The sequence below is a fragment of the Blennius ocellaris genome (genome assembly GCF_963422515.1).
Source record: "Blennius ocellaris genome assembly, chromosome: 20".
NCBI lineage: Eukaryota > Metazoa > Chordata > Actinopteri > Blenniiformes > Blenniidae > Blennius > Blennius ocellaris.
In genome coordinates, this window is record NC_137669.1 from 15021513 (window position 1) to 15038204 (window position 16692).

Consider the following 16692-nt stretch of genomic DNA (forward strand, 5'->3'; position numbering starts at 1 on the left):
GCCAAAGACAACATTGATTCTCCTGTTCAAATGAAACATTTCCGGGAAAAGATGCAAAGTGTTCTCAAAGGGAAAGATGGAAGCCTGCACTAAAGTGACCGGATTTCAATTGACGCTGTGGCAATAATCCAAACTGGCATCCTGGATAATGTAATGGGAGTCACAGCCTTGATTATGTTTCTACTCCAACTGAATGCTAAAATACTATATTTCACCCAACTTCGAGTAACTTCAGAGGGACAAACTTATAGCGACGTTGTTTCTGTCGCCTTTCCCTCTAATGTTGGTATCCTGCAGCACTTAAAGAGGGTAATCAATCAATCTCAGCGGGCCAAGCCTGGACTCCATCCCTCAAAAACATACATCATTACTTCTGAGGAACTCTTTATTACTTAGTCACAGCAAACTAAAATTCAATCAGGGACAGGGCCTGACCATATTTTACAAACCACAGCAAGTAGGATATATATTAGCTGCTGACTATAATCCTGTAAAGGTTAATACGACTTGCCTGTGTGGAAGGAAGAGCTGCATACTAAGTAAACATTGCTGAGAGGAGACGGGAAGAAATAGAGCGGCAAATAATTTGAATGGCAAAACATTCTTCAAATGCTAATGTCAACATGTTGATGCCAAGTGTGTGAAACATGCCCTCTGTTTTATATAGTGTCCCATGAATAAAGAAATGTGGTGTGGTAACACATTTGCGAGGAGATAAACCTGAAATAGCAGCCTTTCACAGGAATCAAGAAAACATCTCCTTGACAACAAACCCTGATGGTTTAAATAAATACAATATTCTTATTTATGATGTCGCTTGAGATTGTGGTGGTATGTCAGTCATATTATATACAGTAAGTATTGTGTGATCGCAGGGTAACTATTCCTTGGAGCATCAAGCCATGTTAAATGTATCTGATTCATTGGAATGCCAAGGAGTTTTTAAACTGTAAACACACACGTATGCAGAACACATATCAGTGCAGAACTTGACTGTTGTGATGATATCTCAAGCATTGCCTAATGGATCATATTTTGTCCACTATCCTGTCTTCTCTTCTTGAGGACTGAAGCTGTGGCTTGAACATGAATTGTGAACTAAGTTTAACTGACTTCCTACTCTGGCCTGGTGTAACTGGGGAGCGGATCAGTTCTGTGTTCTCAACTTTCCTGGATTAAATTTTGCTTAGTTGTGATTTGGATGCAATCAGTTCAGTTTTTGTAGTGAATGAATGTTCTCCCCCGTACTGACAAGCAGTTTTAGAGTTACTTTTGGTTTGGTCATGTTTCTTCACATTTTGGGGTCTCTCCTGATTGGTCATAATTCATACCCATGTTATGAAACTCTACAAAGAGCAACTACTCACCGATTAGTAATGTTGTATCTATTTATGTCATTAACGTCCATAATCAGATTTTACATAATCTATTTTCCAGACATCCATTTCTCTGTTTCATTTTCCTGTTGTTTTTGGGTTATCGCTGTAATTTTGCGTAGCTTACACTACCCACTGAGGCATATTTTCCCCTGCAGACATAATTTATCAAATTAATGATGTCTGATTTACCTGTTTGCTGCCCTGCTTCCTCCACGGCGTAAACAGTCTCGTGGTCTGGTCTGAGCCCACACTGAGGATGAACTCACCCTCAGGATCCCAACTCATATCTTGGACTGCATTAAAGTGACCGGATATCGCAACTCCAGGTCTCCATTCCTCCTGGATAGAGAGTATTGTATTAGTCCAGCTCCAACCAGATAAATAGCTTACAATTTCCACCATGTCTGCTCCCTACATGTAACCCCAAGTTGATAGTAGCAACAAGTTTGAGCCGGCCATTACAATATGTAGATTTTGCAAAGATTCATTTGAGAATTGGATCTCATGTAAAACATTTAAATTTATGATCAGCATCTTCAGGCATGTGCTGAATTTTTAGCAAACCTTTTATTCACACGTATTTGAAACCTGTTTATATCTGGAGCCGTGTCAGGACTTTGGCATATCTTTTGCAAATCCAAGAAAAACACATGTTTTGCCACAGAGTGGCAGGGTCTGTTTGTGCCATCATGGCAACCAGGAAGGAATTCTGATGTAATTTGAACAGGAAATGTAGATCTAATGTTTGATTTCACATTGAGGATAGTATGATGGAAAAACAAAAACTATGTGCTAAAATACCATCCTCCCATAATACTGAAGAACCACATGTTAAAGGGCAAATGTCATCAAGGGGACACCCAAGACCAAACAATGACAGTGGAAATGAAGAAGTTGATTGAAACCTGTTAAGTAAAATAAGGCAACAAAAAAATATATATATATATCGACGTCAGGAGTTTTTTGTTCTAATGACTTTTTGATGACCATTCAAGCGGAGTGGGTTGTTGCAATTGCAACAAGACAAATGTATATTTTTTTGGAGCAAATCAAGTCAAACCATCACATGCAAATTAATCAAGAAAAAAAATGTTTTTACTGCATCAATTTGTGATTCTGACCTCTCTGTTTTGGTCCTTACACCAAAGATGCAGAGCTCCATGGAAAGCATGAGCCATGATCATGGAGCCATCTGGACTCATCTGGCAGCCGTAGAAGCCCAGAGTGTTGCCACCAACCTCCCCGACACGTACCTGGTGTGAAAGAAGAAAAAAAGAAAAGAAAAAAAAACGTGTTATGGAGCCTTCAGATCAAGAACTCAACTGCCTCTCCATTGGCATCTGACATCCAATGGGTGAAGAACATTCAGTTTCTGGATCGGAGATGATGATTTGCTGCAGACAGAGATAAACACAACATGTAACAACATGGATGGAGAATAAGTGTCACATATGGAGAAAATGTATTACATATTGCAGCTATTTTTGAAAGTTGTGACTTGAACACCTGCTCCCATCCAATATGACACATAGCAGAGGTTCAGACTTATTTTGTGTAAACCTACATACATTAATTTACAATGGCACTTTCTGAAACTTAAGAGAGCACAAGCAGAGATGCAAACTCTACCAGCATCATCTGAGAGCTTTGTGTTGTTCTTTCCCTATTTTGTGAAGGTGTCCACTTCGAATATAAAAGGTATTCATCCATCCATTGGTTTCCAGCTTTAACAGCATGCCAGTCCATTACAGGACCAATACAGAGACAGACACACACAATTGGCTAATGCATAATAAAAGAAGTTGCAGCCCAGTATATCACATCTAACAAAAAAAAAAATCATGTGAAATGACAAAGCTTGAGAAAATGGAAAGGTTTCCATTAATTGGATTAGTTAAATAGAATCTGACCCCTGTGTCCTGCTCATAAAGGCGAGTGTAACCCTTCAAACAGGGGTCTGCGCTTCCACTCAACAACTAATCCATTGCTAAAAACCACTGCCTCTCAGGAGAGATCAATGCTAGAAAAGCTAAATCACTCTTTCAGGATCGGCACCACGTGTCTAATCGAGCACGTCTTGCTTGTGTGCATACACACAGCATAGCGTTGAACTTTGTGGATTCAAATCACCACCCGGGGCACACAGTCAATTTTGATGCAAGTGCAGTTGCCAATTATGCAGACAAATGAAAATTTACTCCAACTTAGGTCATTCCAACTCACTTTAAGTTTGCCCTAAAGTTATTCAAAGGTGAGGAGAGAGAGCGAGAGAGCGAGAGCGAGAGCGAGAGAGAGAGAAGCAGAGGAGGTGAAATGAATTAGAACAAAATGTAAAAGATTCACAGTAACACAAAATAAACTAGATTTTTTTATATTCCTAAAATTATATATATTTAAAAAAAAAAAAAACATTCAATTCTTTATTCATTGGCCCATTCATTGCAATTAATATCCATGGACAAGAGAAACGACACACCAAAAGAGGAAACAAGACAAAATTAGAATCTTCTCCAGTTGCTTGTATAAACAGATGGATTATATGCAGGATTATGGATGGAGATCAACTGCAAATATATAGAAATTAATTTTAAAAAATTTAAACCCAAATTAGCAGGTTTTTGTAGCTGTTTTATCAATGAGCTGGAAATAAATGAGCCAGTCGGTAGCTCATACACAGAAAAAGCTTCACACCAGAGTCTCTGTTTTAGTCTCGGAGGCACCCTGCTTTTCGTTGTCTTCATGATATGATTATAGAATGAACAGATTTCAGACTGTGTAAAGACTTAGTGAACACTTTTTAGACCAGGTTAACCCATCACTGCTTCAAGTTAATAAAACCTTTATTGTGTCTGAGGTTTGAGATCTCTCCCCTGGGCCTAGTTTTACTCTTTGAATTAGTCGCTGCTGAATCTATCTCAGAGAGCAAAGTTACCCCCACTGCACTGTGATCTGAATTCACATACAGATAATATGGCATTGTCTCCATCTTTAATTGACGTTGAATTATGTGTATGTGGGCTGTGAGGAAATACGAGGATTTAAATGTGGAGTTGTAAAGCTTAGCCTGCTATCTTCTCTCGAAAAACAAAGTGGGGGAAGCAGGTTTGGCTGCAGCGGTGAGATGAGGCAGACTGCAGAGGAAACACACGAGTCTGTCAGGATCCTTGTTAAACAAACACACAAACACCAGGGCAGGAGAGCATGCGTACTGTGTCTTTGCTGTGCCTCTACTGTACGTGGCGGAGAAGTGAGGCCCTCAATCATTCAGTCTCCTCGGCCACTTGTGCTGGTCATCAATGACCTTCAAAATAATGCCGGCATGCAGGCTGAAACACAGCGGAACTAATGACTGCAATAAAAGCTCGCCTTCACTTTGAATGGCATGATCCTCCAGCCATCCAGAGAAAGAAAGAGAGGGAGGGAGAGATCGAGCAGGAGGAGAGACAGCCCGGAAGAAACATAGATGTCGAGATTGAGAGAGAACGAGATGCAACATTAAGCACATTGATTTTAAAATTCTGCACACAAGAGCCCGCCGTAAATCATGCAAAAACCCACAGAGGCAAAAAGCGGTCATCTGTCTTGTTTACGAGAGGAGGAACAATATGGATGCACGGCACGCCTTATCGCCGGGCAGTGGGGATATTGGGTAAGGGATAGCACAAAGACGTCAAAGTTGGGAAGGCATATATCATTTCTGGAGAGAGAGGACAAAGGGTGACGAGCACTAAACAAGCTGAGCCAAGATGTGTTGAGCACAGAGTTTCAGATGAGTGATTCAGACACAGCGAGAAGCAGCGGGAAGGAGTTTCTCTGGATGATGTACGGCAAAAAAGAGTCGGAATGGAGGCTGTAAATAAATACTTATAGCATCTCTACAGTTGTCAGCCCATCTAATCAGTGTGGAGTCAATTAGTGTTTCGGAAATGTTTGAAAAAACATGAGCATAAAAAAGTTGGCCATTTCGTATTTTCTTGCTTTAGGAAGAAAGCTGGTTCCAATCCCACTGCCGTCGGATCACCACTGAGAGCCCCCTGAGCAAGATCCTGAACCGCCAACGACTCTGCTCGCCTCACAAAGGGCAACCAGTGTAAAATTTATGCCAAATCAAACTTGCTTATCACATGATCCGTCTTGGCGATCCTAGAAGGGAGCAGCCAGAAGCCTGCTGCATATTTGCAAGATGACTTGTGTGACTTTCTGGAACAGTAACTATGTTAAGCATACAGTGACTGAGGTGGGAGCAAAGGTCAGCTGACATTAAGTGGAGGGTATGGTGACAGTTCACCAGTCCATCAAAGGGCAAACACACACACGCGCACGCACGCACACACACACACACAATCAATTTAGAGTTGGAAATGATACCTGACAAACCTATGCATAAGGCAAATATGCAAATTAAACACACAAAAAGTCCCCCAAACCTGCAATCGAACCAGCGATATTCTCACTGTGAGGCTAACCTACCACATCAATATATTAAAAACAAAAATAAAACACACACACACACACACACACATAATTTCCTCCCATATGTGCACACAGAACGCTATGAATGAGGATACGGTTATGACATCAAAAATGTTTTAAAACATTACTCAAAGATTTTTTTTACTCTATATTTAGCCAGGAGAACCACATTGAGATTAAGAATCTCTTTTACAAGTGTGTCATGGAGAGATGGGGGGGGCCGAAGGTCTTGCTCAGGGACCCCCAGTGCATGTGTTTGGGACTTATAGTCATTTCTTTAAAATCCAACCTGCGTTGCAGTCCTATGACTCATTTTCAACATAATACAACAAAGGAGGAATGTACGCCAAAACATTTATGCCTTAAAGCAGCATATACTGAAGCTGTCTGCCTCCTCTTTGTGCTGCAGGACGCTCAAGAGTAAAATAAAAAAAATAAAAAAATGCAACTTGATTTATGTCTTTAATGATAAATGGACATCTATTGAACATTTCATTACTTGAGCAGTTTTAATGTGCCTACACATGATCAGTCACACAGACACACACAGACATGCAAAGTGCTTGCACACCATTGGGAGCAGCTTGATTTAGATTTGAAGCTGCTACGTTATATTTTCTACATCTGGTTTTATCTTTGGTTTACTATAAAGCCTTTATGGATATTTTATGATAAAATCATTATAGTCATTTGCATTTACTTATACATGAATGTTTTTCATTATTGTTTGATTAGAGAATTTAGTCATTATTAAGCAATATTGTATTCTTACACTCTCAAAAGATAACGTCTATTATTTGGAAACCCTAAGCCCATGTTGGCTTTGTTTATGTATTTTTAATTAGTGTTTACACCAAACTTGACTTCAAACTGATGCTAGTTCCAAACTTCTGAGTCAGCGTTTCAAGAAAATTATCCAGTCAGCAAATCAATACCATCCGGTGTTTGTATTAATTAAAAATATTAACTCATTATAGCCCCGAGAGCTGTTCTTGATCTGCCCTGTGGTCAAGTGTCGAAGTCTGAAAATAGGTTATCGCTCAAACACACACATACCAACTGATAATCCCTCCAGGCGTTGTGCTGGCCCGCTGTGGTCAGTCGGAGATGTTAATTACCAGTGTGTCTCGTTAGCAAGATGTGCTTTACGCAGCAGTGGGCCGCGACCACCCCACTGCTAACCATGCTTTCTATTAAATCTCACCAATTACTCTAATCAGCGTGAAGAAGTGGAGCGCTTCTTTGTAAAAACTGACTAATTAAGACACACATGGCTGGTCGTTTAGCGCCGTGAACTCTGTCATGGCCAAAAGAAGTTTTGTGTGACCAAAAAAAAAAAGAGAAGAAAACACTATGTTAATTCTAACATGTCGCAAAATACAAATAAATGTTTAATTCACTGGTGTTGCATTGTTGTGCGCCTGTGTGTGCATGACGGAGCTTCAGAGGTTAAGCTTCCTTTGTAGGCAGGGAGGCTGTCAGTTCAAAGGGTTTGAAATAGAAAGGGAGAGAAATAGAGAGGAGACTCATATGTGATGCACTTTCACATTCAACAAAAAAGGTTATTCCAGGTGGGATGGGTTATTTTCTTTTATGGCATGAAGAAGAGGAAAAGAAAAAACTTGAGGAAAAAGACATTGGCCACACCAGACATGATGCCCACTGCTGCTTTTTCTTTTCCTACTGACTGCCTTTGTCTCATCACGCTCAGAAGAATGACATCGGCGCTGGCTTCAGGCCCTCATCATCATCCCTTTGTCAGAGGGGGACAGTGAAGATTTTCAATGCCCCCCCCCCTACTTCCTGCTCTCTTTGTTGCTCGTCGTTGTGGATGTGAATGATGAGATCAAAGGTGCAGAAATGCAACTGATAACAAGTGTGGAATTTTTCTCATCGCCCCCACAATGTGATCACACACAGAGTTGCCCGCTGCTACGGCGAGGTGAGCTGGCTCTGTGGGATCACATGGGGTGGGGCACGTTTGAGGACGTCAGCATGTGAGGGTAGTTGTGTCTCTCGTTCGGAAATTTCCTGACGTAACAAATTGTTCCCATATGTCAGGCAAAGGGAAAGGTAATCAGAGGTAGGCCTTTGCCACCTGAGAATAATTGTTGTGTCTATTTAGGAAAAGAAACTGTGAGCCAGATGGGCAGAGAAGTGTTTTTTTTTTTTTCTATGCCATCCACACTTGTGTTAAATTTAGCCCCATTCTGGCACAACAACAGCTGCAAAGAGATGAGGTGGAAGGTACAGAAAGGAAAGAAGGAGAGGGATGACAAAAGAGAAAGAGAAGAAGAGAGAGAGAGAGAGAGAGGCAAGCGGTGGATGGAAAATATGGAAGGTGGGTGTGAGGAAGGCAAGGGAAGGAGAGATCATGACGAAAAAAACTTTTAAAAATCAGGGTAATGGTGGAGCAGAGGCTACGGCAAGCGTTCCACCTGCCTCCCCGTCGCTTGTTGAACGTGTTGGGGAGTGGGCTGTAAAAAAGGGGGTTCGGTATGAGTGAGTGAGTGATAGAGAGGAAGATGGGGGAGGACAAGATCTGCTTCTCTAAACTCACAGTGGTGCGCCGGGCTCAGCGCCTTTTCATCACTGTCTATCACTTCTATTCCTGACACCTCAATGTCAGGCAGGGAGGATGCCGACGCAGGGGCCCTGACAGGAGGAGAGGGGATACCGAGGAGGGCTCAGGCTCCAGATCCCATCACTCGCTACTGAAAGGAAAGCTGGCGGAAAGAGAGCAGGGAATAGGGAGTATGACTCATAGCTGTGTGTGCCTGAACTTCTTACTCCGCCATGCACTCTCCTGGTATTCCAATCAACACTGACCTGCTCGACCCACACTCCAGATCCCTCCTCGGGAGCCCAGACGATCATGGTTTTGTCCATGGAAGCGGAGAGCAGCCGAAGAGGCTGTTGCAGCTCTCCACCTGCAGAGGGAGACAAGGAGACATAGGACGTGTAAACAGGAGAAGCAGATCCAGCAACAGGCAGGTTATCAGGCCACAGTAACACCTGCAATCAATGTACAGGTGCATCTCAATAAAAAGGAAAAGTATATTTCTCATAATCTCATTCAAGCAGAAAGGTTTCCTTTTAGGTTAGATTAGAATGATTATTATTATTATGGCGTTTTTGACACTTATACAGAATTTAACTGAATTTCTTTTCAAACATCAACATATGCCAGCAGTAGATATTGTAATTTTATTTTTGTTACATCATTTATGGGCTTTTTACTTTTTGGTTGGATAAACTTGTTCCAGGCTGAATGAATGTATAAGAAAAAATAACAAGAATTTAGAATGGAATGGAAATATGAAACTACATTTAAGACAATGAGTGTGAATTTTGTGTTGAACAGAATAAGTGACTCCATTTGCACTTGTGCTGGTGTTGCTTTGCTTCCTCAAAGTTATCTGATCGTGAGATGTATGAGGACGTGTGTGGAGTCATTCTGATGTAATAAGCTTTTTAGGAAAATAAGAGTTTAAAAGAAAACCTCCATCCATACTTCCCTCGAGATCTCATTAAGGCAATAACTGTTCAAACCAGTGTTTTTGTTCCTTTTCAATTTAACAGCCTCTTCCTCGCTTTTGTAACCAGCAGCACTGAACGACAAGGACGGGGACACAGTGACTCTCTTCTTTGTAGGCAAGCCAATCCATTTACTTCCACTCGGTTCTTGGGAAACCCAGAAAATGATGGGCACATTGGAGGGGGAATGACATTTGATTTTTTAAATGAAATATTTTATGGTTAACTTCGCTAATGGATGACAGAAAGGCCTTAAAAACGGCTTGAAATGTAAGACAGTGCACAAATTGATCACCCTTAGCAATCGCAGCTTTCAAATTAAGATACCTTTGAAGAAAGGAGGCTGCCAATGGACTCCATAAACCCAGTTCTCATGTCCTGCCAGCACTGTCTCAAGGGTCACAGCATACATTAAGGACACTCCTGCAACACACAAAAAAGGGAAAACAAGGAGTTTTTCTTCAGGTATACTTTGCATTTATACTTTAAACATTCAAATACATGCCGACATTGTGCTTTCAAAAATCCTATACACGAGTCAAGAAAAGGTTGTGGGAAACTGATAGGAACAAATATGCATCCATACTAAGTACGAGTCAGAACCTGCCATGTGCTCAAAACATTAAAAATAAAACAGGTCTTCATTTGGCTAATTAGGGGCTTTTCTCCAATTGATTCTGTGTGGCGCACTCACCTTTCTCCTTCACTTCAAAAATGTCCTCTTTCATTCTGATGATGTTGTGACCGTCCCCTGTGGCAGTGTCTGTGTGAGACTTGACACACAGCTTCCACACTCTGATGAGAGAGTCCTGAGAGCAGCTGGCTAATAACAGCTCCACACCTGAAAGGATCACAGGGGGAAAAAAGAAAACCCTGAAAGCGGCTCTGTCTGAAAGTTATTTCCTCCAGCTCTTAAAGTGTCCTGCTGTAAAAAAAAAAAAAAAAAAAACAACAAAAAAACTATCTGTCTTGCTGTTGGATTGTTTACTCTACTGTGGTGGCTTGATGGAAGGCATGTTGTTGTGAAACACGGTGGTATTGTTGCGGTGAGTCGAGGAGCTCATGGCCCAATAAGTGATGAGAAAACCTTTGAGATCAAATGAATTAAGTTTGGCACCTCTGGCTTTGACAGCTGTTTAGATTATATTAATAAAACCCACGAGGATATTTTCAAACTAAATGCGAATTTTTTTACTCGAGTCATGAGCAAATGCTTAATTCCTCAAATTAACTCAATGAGGAAACCGTACTTACTACCAACACTAGATGGCAGTTTGTCTGTCTTAAACATATGTGTTTGTTATCTTTTGTTGATGTTTTTAAGTTAAAAATTACAACAAATCTTTCTAAATTCTGAAGCCCTTCATTTAGATAATATTAACAGTTGTAGTTATTACAGCTGAGTCAAGTTGGACAATGCAGAGGTGAGTTTTCTGGGTAACTTTGGGTATTTCATCAGTTATCTGTTAGAAGTGTAATCAAAGCACAAGACAGCTTTGCTCCCGACTGTGATTCAGCCAGTAAGACAGCAGGAGGGCAGCCTAAATCTGCATAGACAGGTGGTAAACAAAGCACAGCACATTATTCATTTGTGTCCCCATCTTTCACAGCGTGTTTCAGTTTTAGCCCAGTGATCCGACTTTATCTCTGCCAACATGAAGAAACTAAATAAAACCTCTTCTATTATTAACAACTAAGGCTATCGGAGCATCAGGGGAGAGCGAAGGAAGGCATATATGGTTTGTCAATCAGGCAGTATTGATCGGGATGATGACAGCGATGATTTGATCTGGCGCTTCCCTGAAATGCTGCCACAAGTCCTAAACTGATGAGCGTCTTGCAGTCTTTTTCCCCCACAGATATTATATCTTCCGACAGAAATACACTTGTTTCATCAAATAAAGATTTCGTTTGCTCTAAATGTCCACTTACAAATGCAGCTCAAAAATTTAAAAAAGGTAAAAGTTTGGTTTTCTCCATAGTTTAAACCAAAGATTGAAACTTCCATATATTTACATAAATACACATAAATTGCAATATTATATCATTCAAACCTTTATTGTGTTATCTTCATAAGGTTCGATTTTAAGAAGTACGAAAACATCAGATCGTCTTATAATATCAGATGTTTTATCTTCTTTTAAACCAACAATCAAACCTTAGTGATCGCAAATGAAATGTTGGCAATGTTTGAAACGAGTGTCAAAATAACCGGTTTATTTTTATATGCATCTGTACTTGTTTCATTATAACATCATAAAACTGTAGTTTGTTTCAATTTGGTTTAGTTTGACTTCATGTTGGATTATCAGCTGAGTTCATTAAAGAAATAATATTACAACTATTACAAAACAAATTTCAAAAATACAAATAAGATGAACATCCAAATAGAATCTTGTTCCATTCCCAGATATTTAAAAGATACTACGAACTGGCTTTTTGTGAAGCTGCACAACCATTTTTTTTTTTTTTCAAAACTACTATCACAGTAGAGTTTTGTCGTTCCAGTGGGAATACTTCATATAAACAAACTTCACTCTCTTTGCTGGCTTGCAGCCTGGCAGCATGGAGGAGGTCATAGACTGTGAGTAGGAAGGAGACACTGGTGAAGAGTGCTGGTTAAGGAGGTGAAATGGCTTTTACACAGTCAGAACAGTGGAGTAATGAAGTGGCCTTGAAGAGGATTACACAATTAGCTGAGCCTGGACTGGATCCATGTATTACTGTGTGTTATCACAATGCAGTGGATAACACAGCGGTTGGTGATACGAAGCAGAGAAGACAAACTCACATAACCCACAGTGCACTTGTTTGCTTTATTCAAAATATTTGCCTTTTTCTTTCTTTGTTTTAAGTGTTTAAGAGATTTTGCCATGCCTTCTCTTCAAATACAATAAGGGCTGCGATTAGAAACCTCATCCCACCTTCCATCACAAAATTATCTGCAGGTTATTTGGGGGTTTTTTTTGCCTGGAAGCTGATCACCATGACAAAACAAACAGATAGGCCAAACCTGCCTTCCTAAACACATTGAGGTGAAATTAAATCTTTCTAACTTAACACATCTTCGACCTGCTGAGGAAATTTTATACTGCTATTACTGTCTTTAAAACATAAGATTAGAGCCAAGCTCCCTTTGAAACCATAATACCCCCAAAAAGCTGACAGGGACCGGGAACATATGGCGGTTTTGCTCCTCAGACTGCAGAATACGGATTAAGATGAATCTCTTTTTCAAAAGCACTTGAGTCTTGCAAGGTTTTTATTCCTCAACCTAAACTTTATATATATATATTTTTTTTTTTTTTTTTTTTTGCATTCTCCCTTATTTTAACCTTACATTTATACGTCATAAAATAAAATGAAGCAGAGCTCACCTGTTGACGCCCACGCGACCCCACGGACCCAGTCTTCATGGCCTTGCAGCGTCATAGCTTTCTTCAGCTATTTAAATAAATAAATAAGTAAGTAAAAATCCTGCCGACAACTTTATATATTGAAATCTCTGATCTGACAAGTGAACGAGCTGCTCCTGTCTGACCATTTATCACAACGTACCTCCCCACTGGCCAGTACATACAGATGAACCCGGGAGTCGTCACCTCCGCAGGCCAGTATGGGAGCTGTGAGAAACAAGGGTTGCGCGTGGCCATGTCAGCACACCCACGTACACAGCAGGATGCATACATTAATATCACTGTCTAGGTTTCATAAACAGAAGCGAGGTGAAGAAGGAAGATGAAACACTGCATCAAACAGACGGTAGGCATGTAAAACAGCACGACAAAATGACATGAGACACTTCAAACACAGGCCACGATTTGAATATGACATTCGGTTACAGGCACCAAAGCAATAGTGTAAATTGAGATGGATAGAGTGTGTGCGTGTGTGTGTGTGTGTGTGTGTGTGTGTGTGTGTGTGTGTGTGTGTGTGTGTGTGTGTGTGTGTGTGTGTGTGTGTGTGTGTGTGTGTGTGTGTGTGTGTGTGTGTGTGTGTGTGTGTGTGTGTGTGTGTGTGTGTGTGTGTGTGTGTGTGTGTCACAACTTAAAGGATGTCTCTGTAGGAACAGCTTAGGCTTACCTCTGCTGCCTGGCAACAGCACCAGAGAGACATCCATCATGAAACCACTGCCAAACGTTAAGTTATGGAGGCACTCAGCTGAGGAACACACATGCACCGAGTATTAAAATCTCAAATGCACAACAATGATGTTGCTTTCCCTGCTTTATTATGCTAAACATGCATGAGCACTTCTTCTTGCAGTTCTCCACGTTTTATGATCTGTCTCACCTTCTTTGGGGAAGCTCTGTGTTTTTGAGTGTACATACAGCCACCACCATTACATTTACACAGATTTTCATCTGTAAGTATTTAACACAATGACAAATTACCAGAAATGCTCACAATAAAAGAAACTCAAATGGGTGAGACCGTAAGAAGTGTTGAACTAAATTTAAAAAAATAACATTAATAAGTCTGTGGTTGTTGTGTTACATGTTATTTTTTGGGAGAAAACATTTCTGACCAAATTAAGAATAAAGATGTCGCTTCAGTTTTTTAATTACGAGCAGAGTAGTTACATTTTCAAATACATGTTCAGTCACCTGCATAATACAGCATTCTAAATGCGTGGGGAAACTACTGATACAACATCCCACATGTGATGCACTTTAAGTGAGCTCTGCAGCAGAGCAGAGATGACGCAAGTGATGATGTGGATTTGTTAACCTTGCCATTCTCCCCAGTACCCAGGAGAGGGCAGCAAATCTGTAACTGTGCGAGTCACCAAAGTCTGAGTCTAATATTCTCTGTATATAGCAGCAACACTTTATAGTTACAGTGATTTCTAACTTGACACTACGCAATGAGTGAAAGTACATCACAGGTTGAAAGGTATGTTCAAAGCCACGGCAACTAAGCCAGTCATAATCTGAAATTAAACTTGTTTTGATACATTTTTATTGTTTCTATAATACTAATGATGCATTGTCACGACCACAGAATGAGTAATGTTTCTTTCTGCATTATTCACCTTCTTTGGTTTCACTGCAGAGCCACAGTCTAACTGTAGAGTCAGAAGCAGAGGAAGCCACCAGGATCTCTGAGTTCTCCATGTAAATGGCATCCATGGCACAAACCGGCCCCGTGTGGCCCCGACACTCCCCTGCCTGGCTGAACTGAAACCAAGAAGAAGCAAAACAAGTGCATTCAGTATAATAAAGGCTAAACATAGCTGCAGTGTGTCATATTCCGATGACAAGTTTCCCAGGCGACCTGACATAAGCTTGAGTCAGAAGGAGTCTTGTGCAGCAATTATCTTACCTTCCCATTTTGGGCTTCCCAAAGGATGAGCCGATTGTCTGAGCCTCCTGACACAAGGAGACACTCTGGAGCTGCAACAAGAATAGCTTCATTCAGTTAAAACAAAAGAAAATTCTGATTCTACAGAAGACAACACTTTGCAATTGGTTTGTTATTCCTTTGGCTCCAGTCGACACGGGAGGAACGCTTCCATTCCCTAAACAAAGTAGTAAAGTCCCAGCTGTAACATCTTTTTTCTATGCATGTGTCTATAACATGGCACGATAAAGATATAGGACTTGTGAAGTTATGGTGTTGGAGCTCTGCATTATAAAATTAAATGGCAGTGGTTCACATGGAGGCCTTCATGACGAAACTGATTTGGGTGCCTTTCTGTATTTCGCTTGTTGAGTTTCAAACCAACTTAAAACACAAAACTCTGAAATGTTAAGATTTTCCACACGACATGATTTCCACTTACACACAAGGACTAGTCAGATTATTCACAAAAGCACAAAATCGGGGTGAAGAAGAGTTTCTGAAGTTGAGCGAATTGAACCATAAGATGATAATCAGCAATGCAAGCCTCAACACATCGGAATAGTCGTCAGACAGTGCCCGTTTTCGCAGCCTCCGTAAATAAATAAATAAATAAATAAATAAACACAATGGTGACAGTGAAGTGGCCCATGTTGAGGTTGCATCCAGCAGGTTGACAGTTGCATCAGTCTCTTCCTCCCGTCACTCACCGCCATCCTTCCTATGAACCCACTGAACAGCATTCACTCTGCCTGTGTGTCCATTCAGCAAAGCGATCACTGCTCTCTCCTGCAAACATAGCAAATTATACGTTTACTTAAGTCATATACAAATCATTTACTTAAGCACTGGTTCAATCAGCGTTGGCTGCAACGCGAAAGCTGAAGTTGGCAGCGGATTAAAACTCGTTTTTCTACCTGAGGATCGTAGAGAGCCACAGAATTACATGTTCCGAAAGCAATGATCCCTGAGCGGCTCCAAGAAACTACATTTGGTGTCCTGTTTGCACAACAAGCAACATGACATGTTTCAAACACGGCTGCCGCCATGTTGGAAGTGAAAGTTGTGGTGCAACTGTAAATGCGTCCGTTGACCAACAAGACGGCAGACACAATAGTTCCCGAACAATTTCATGATACCGCATCTTAAATACCACGATGTACATGTACACAGACTTCATGCCATTACAGTAAGTATTGTATTTTTTAAATTCATGTGTGTTCGGTATATTTTTATACATATGATTTATGTCGCATTATGCTGTTGAATATTGAGTTGACTTGCATCTGTAATGTTAAGTAAATTCCAGTAGATGGCGGTAGAAAATCATTAAATCCCGAGAAAAGCTCGCAGCAATAAATCAAGCTGATAAAATCAACACTTTTTTCATTTTTGTAATTTGAATGAAAGGTTTGTACTTCTTGGAACACACTAAGGCTTAAACTTTGATTACGCTCGAGATTGTACTGTACTGTCGATATCATAATGAACATCAAGAAGTGTGCACATCTTTTGGGCAATAATGCAGAAGAAGAAGAAGGAGAAGAAGAAGGAGAAGGAGAAGGAGAAGAAGAAGAAGGAGAAGGAGAAGGAGAAGGAGAAGGAGAAGGAGAAGAAGAAAACAACGATACTGTCTAACTGTCATAAATTAATTGTGATAGCTTTAAAGGGGATTTTGACAGGGTCCAACAGCATAACAGAAGCACATTTTACTGCTTCAGATTAAGAGAAGAAAAAACCATTGCATCTCCCCAAAGAATGACACCTGACATTTTGAATTATTTTTTGCGTTGCTCCATCAACAGTGAGGATGCCATGGTGCACACACTGCTATGTCAGTCTGTGTTATCCCCTTGCCAAGTCTTGATTGAGGGTGACTGGTCACAGCTGAGCTAGCTTCCAGCCAGACAGGCTTGCTTGGTAAAAGAAAAGGAAAAAAAGCGGATGGGGTGGGGAGAGC

At 40.6% G+C, this 16692-nt stretch overlaps 1 protein-coding gene across 2 annotated transcripts in view; it reads right to left on the reverse strand.

Annotated features, from left to right (window-relative positions):
* Positions 1-15783, reverse strand: part of elp2 (elongator acetyltransferase complex subunit 2) — a 34537-nt gene extending 18754 nt beyond the window's left edge. For both annotated transcript variants that reach the window (XR_013937076.1, XM_080516551.1), the window contains exons 1-12: positions 15650-15783; positions 15443-15521; positions 14715-14785; positions 14425-14569; positions 13473-13550; positions 12948-13012; positions 12767-12833; positions 10084-10230; positions 9717-9812; positions 8682-8782; positions 2501-2632; positions 1569-1718 (exon numbers count right to left, since the gene is read on the reverse strand). Coding sequence is in view for 1 of the 2 variants with exons in the window: in XM_080516551.1 (XP_080372677.1) it covers positions 1569-1718; positions 2501-2632; positions 8682-8782; positions 9717-9812; positions 10084-10230; positions 12767-12833; positions 12948-13012; positions 13473-13550; positions 14425-14569; positions 14715-14785; positions 15443-15521; positions 15650-15781 (1263 nt within the window). In the remaining variant the exon portion in view is untranslated. The remainder of the gene's footprint in view (positions 1-1568; positions 1719-2500; positions 2633-8681; positions 8783-9716; positions 9813-10083; positions 10231-12766; positions 12834-12947; positions 13013-13472; positions 13551-14424; positions 14570-14714; positions 14786-15442; positions 15522-15649) is intronic.
* Between the last annotated feature and the right edge of the window lie 909 nt (positions 15784-16692).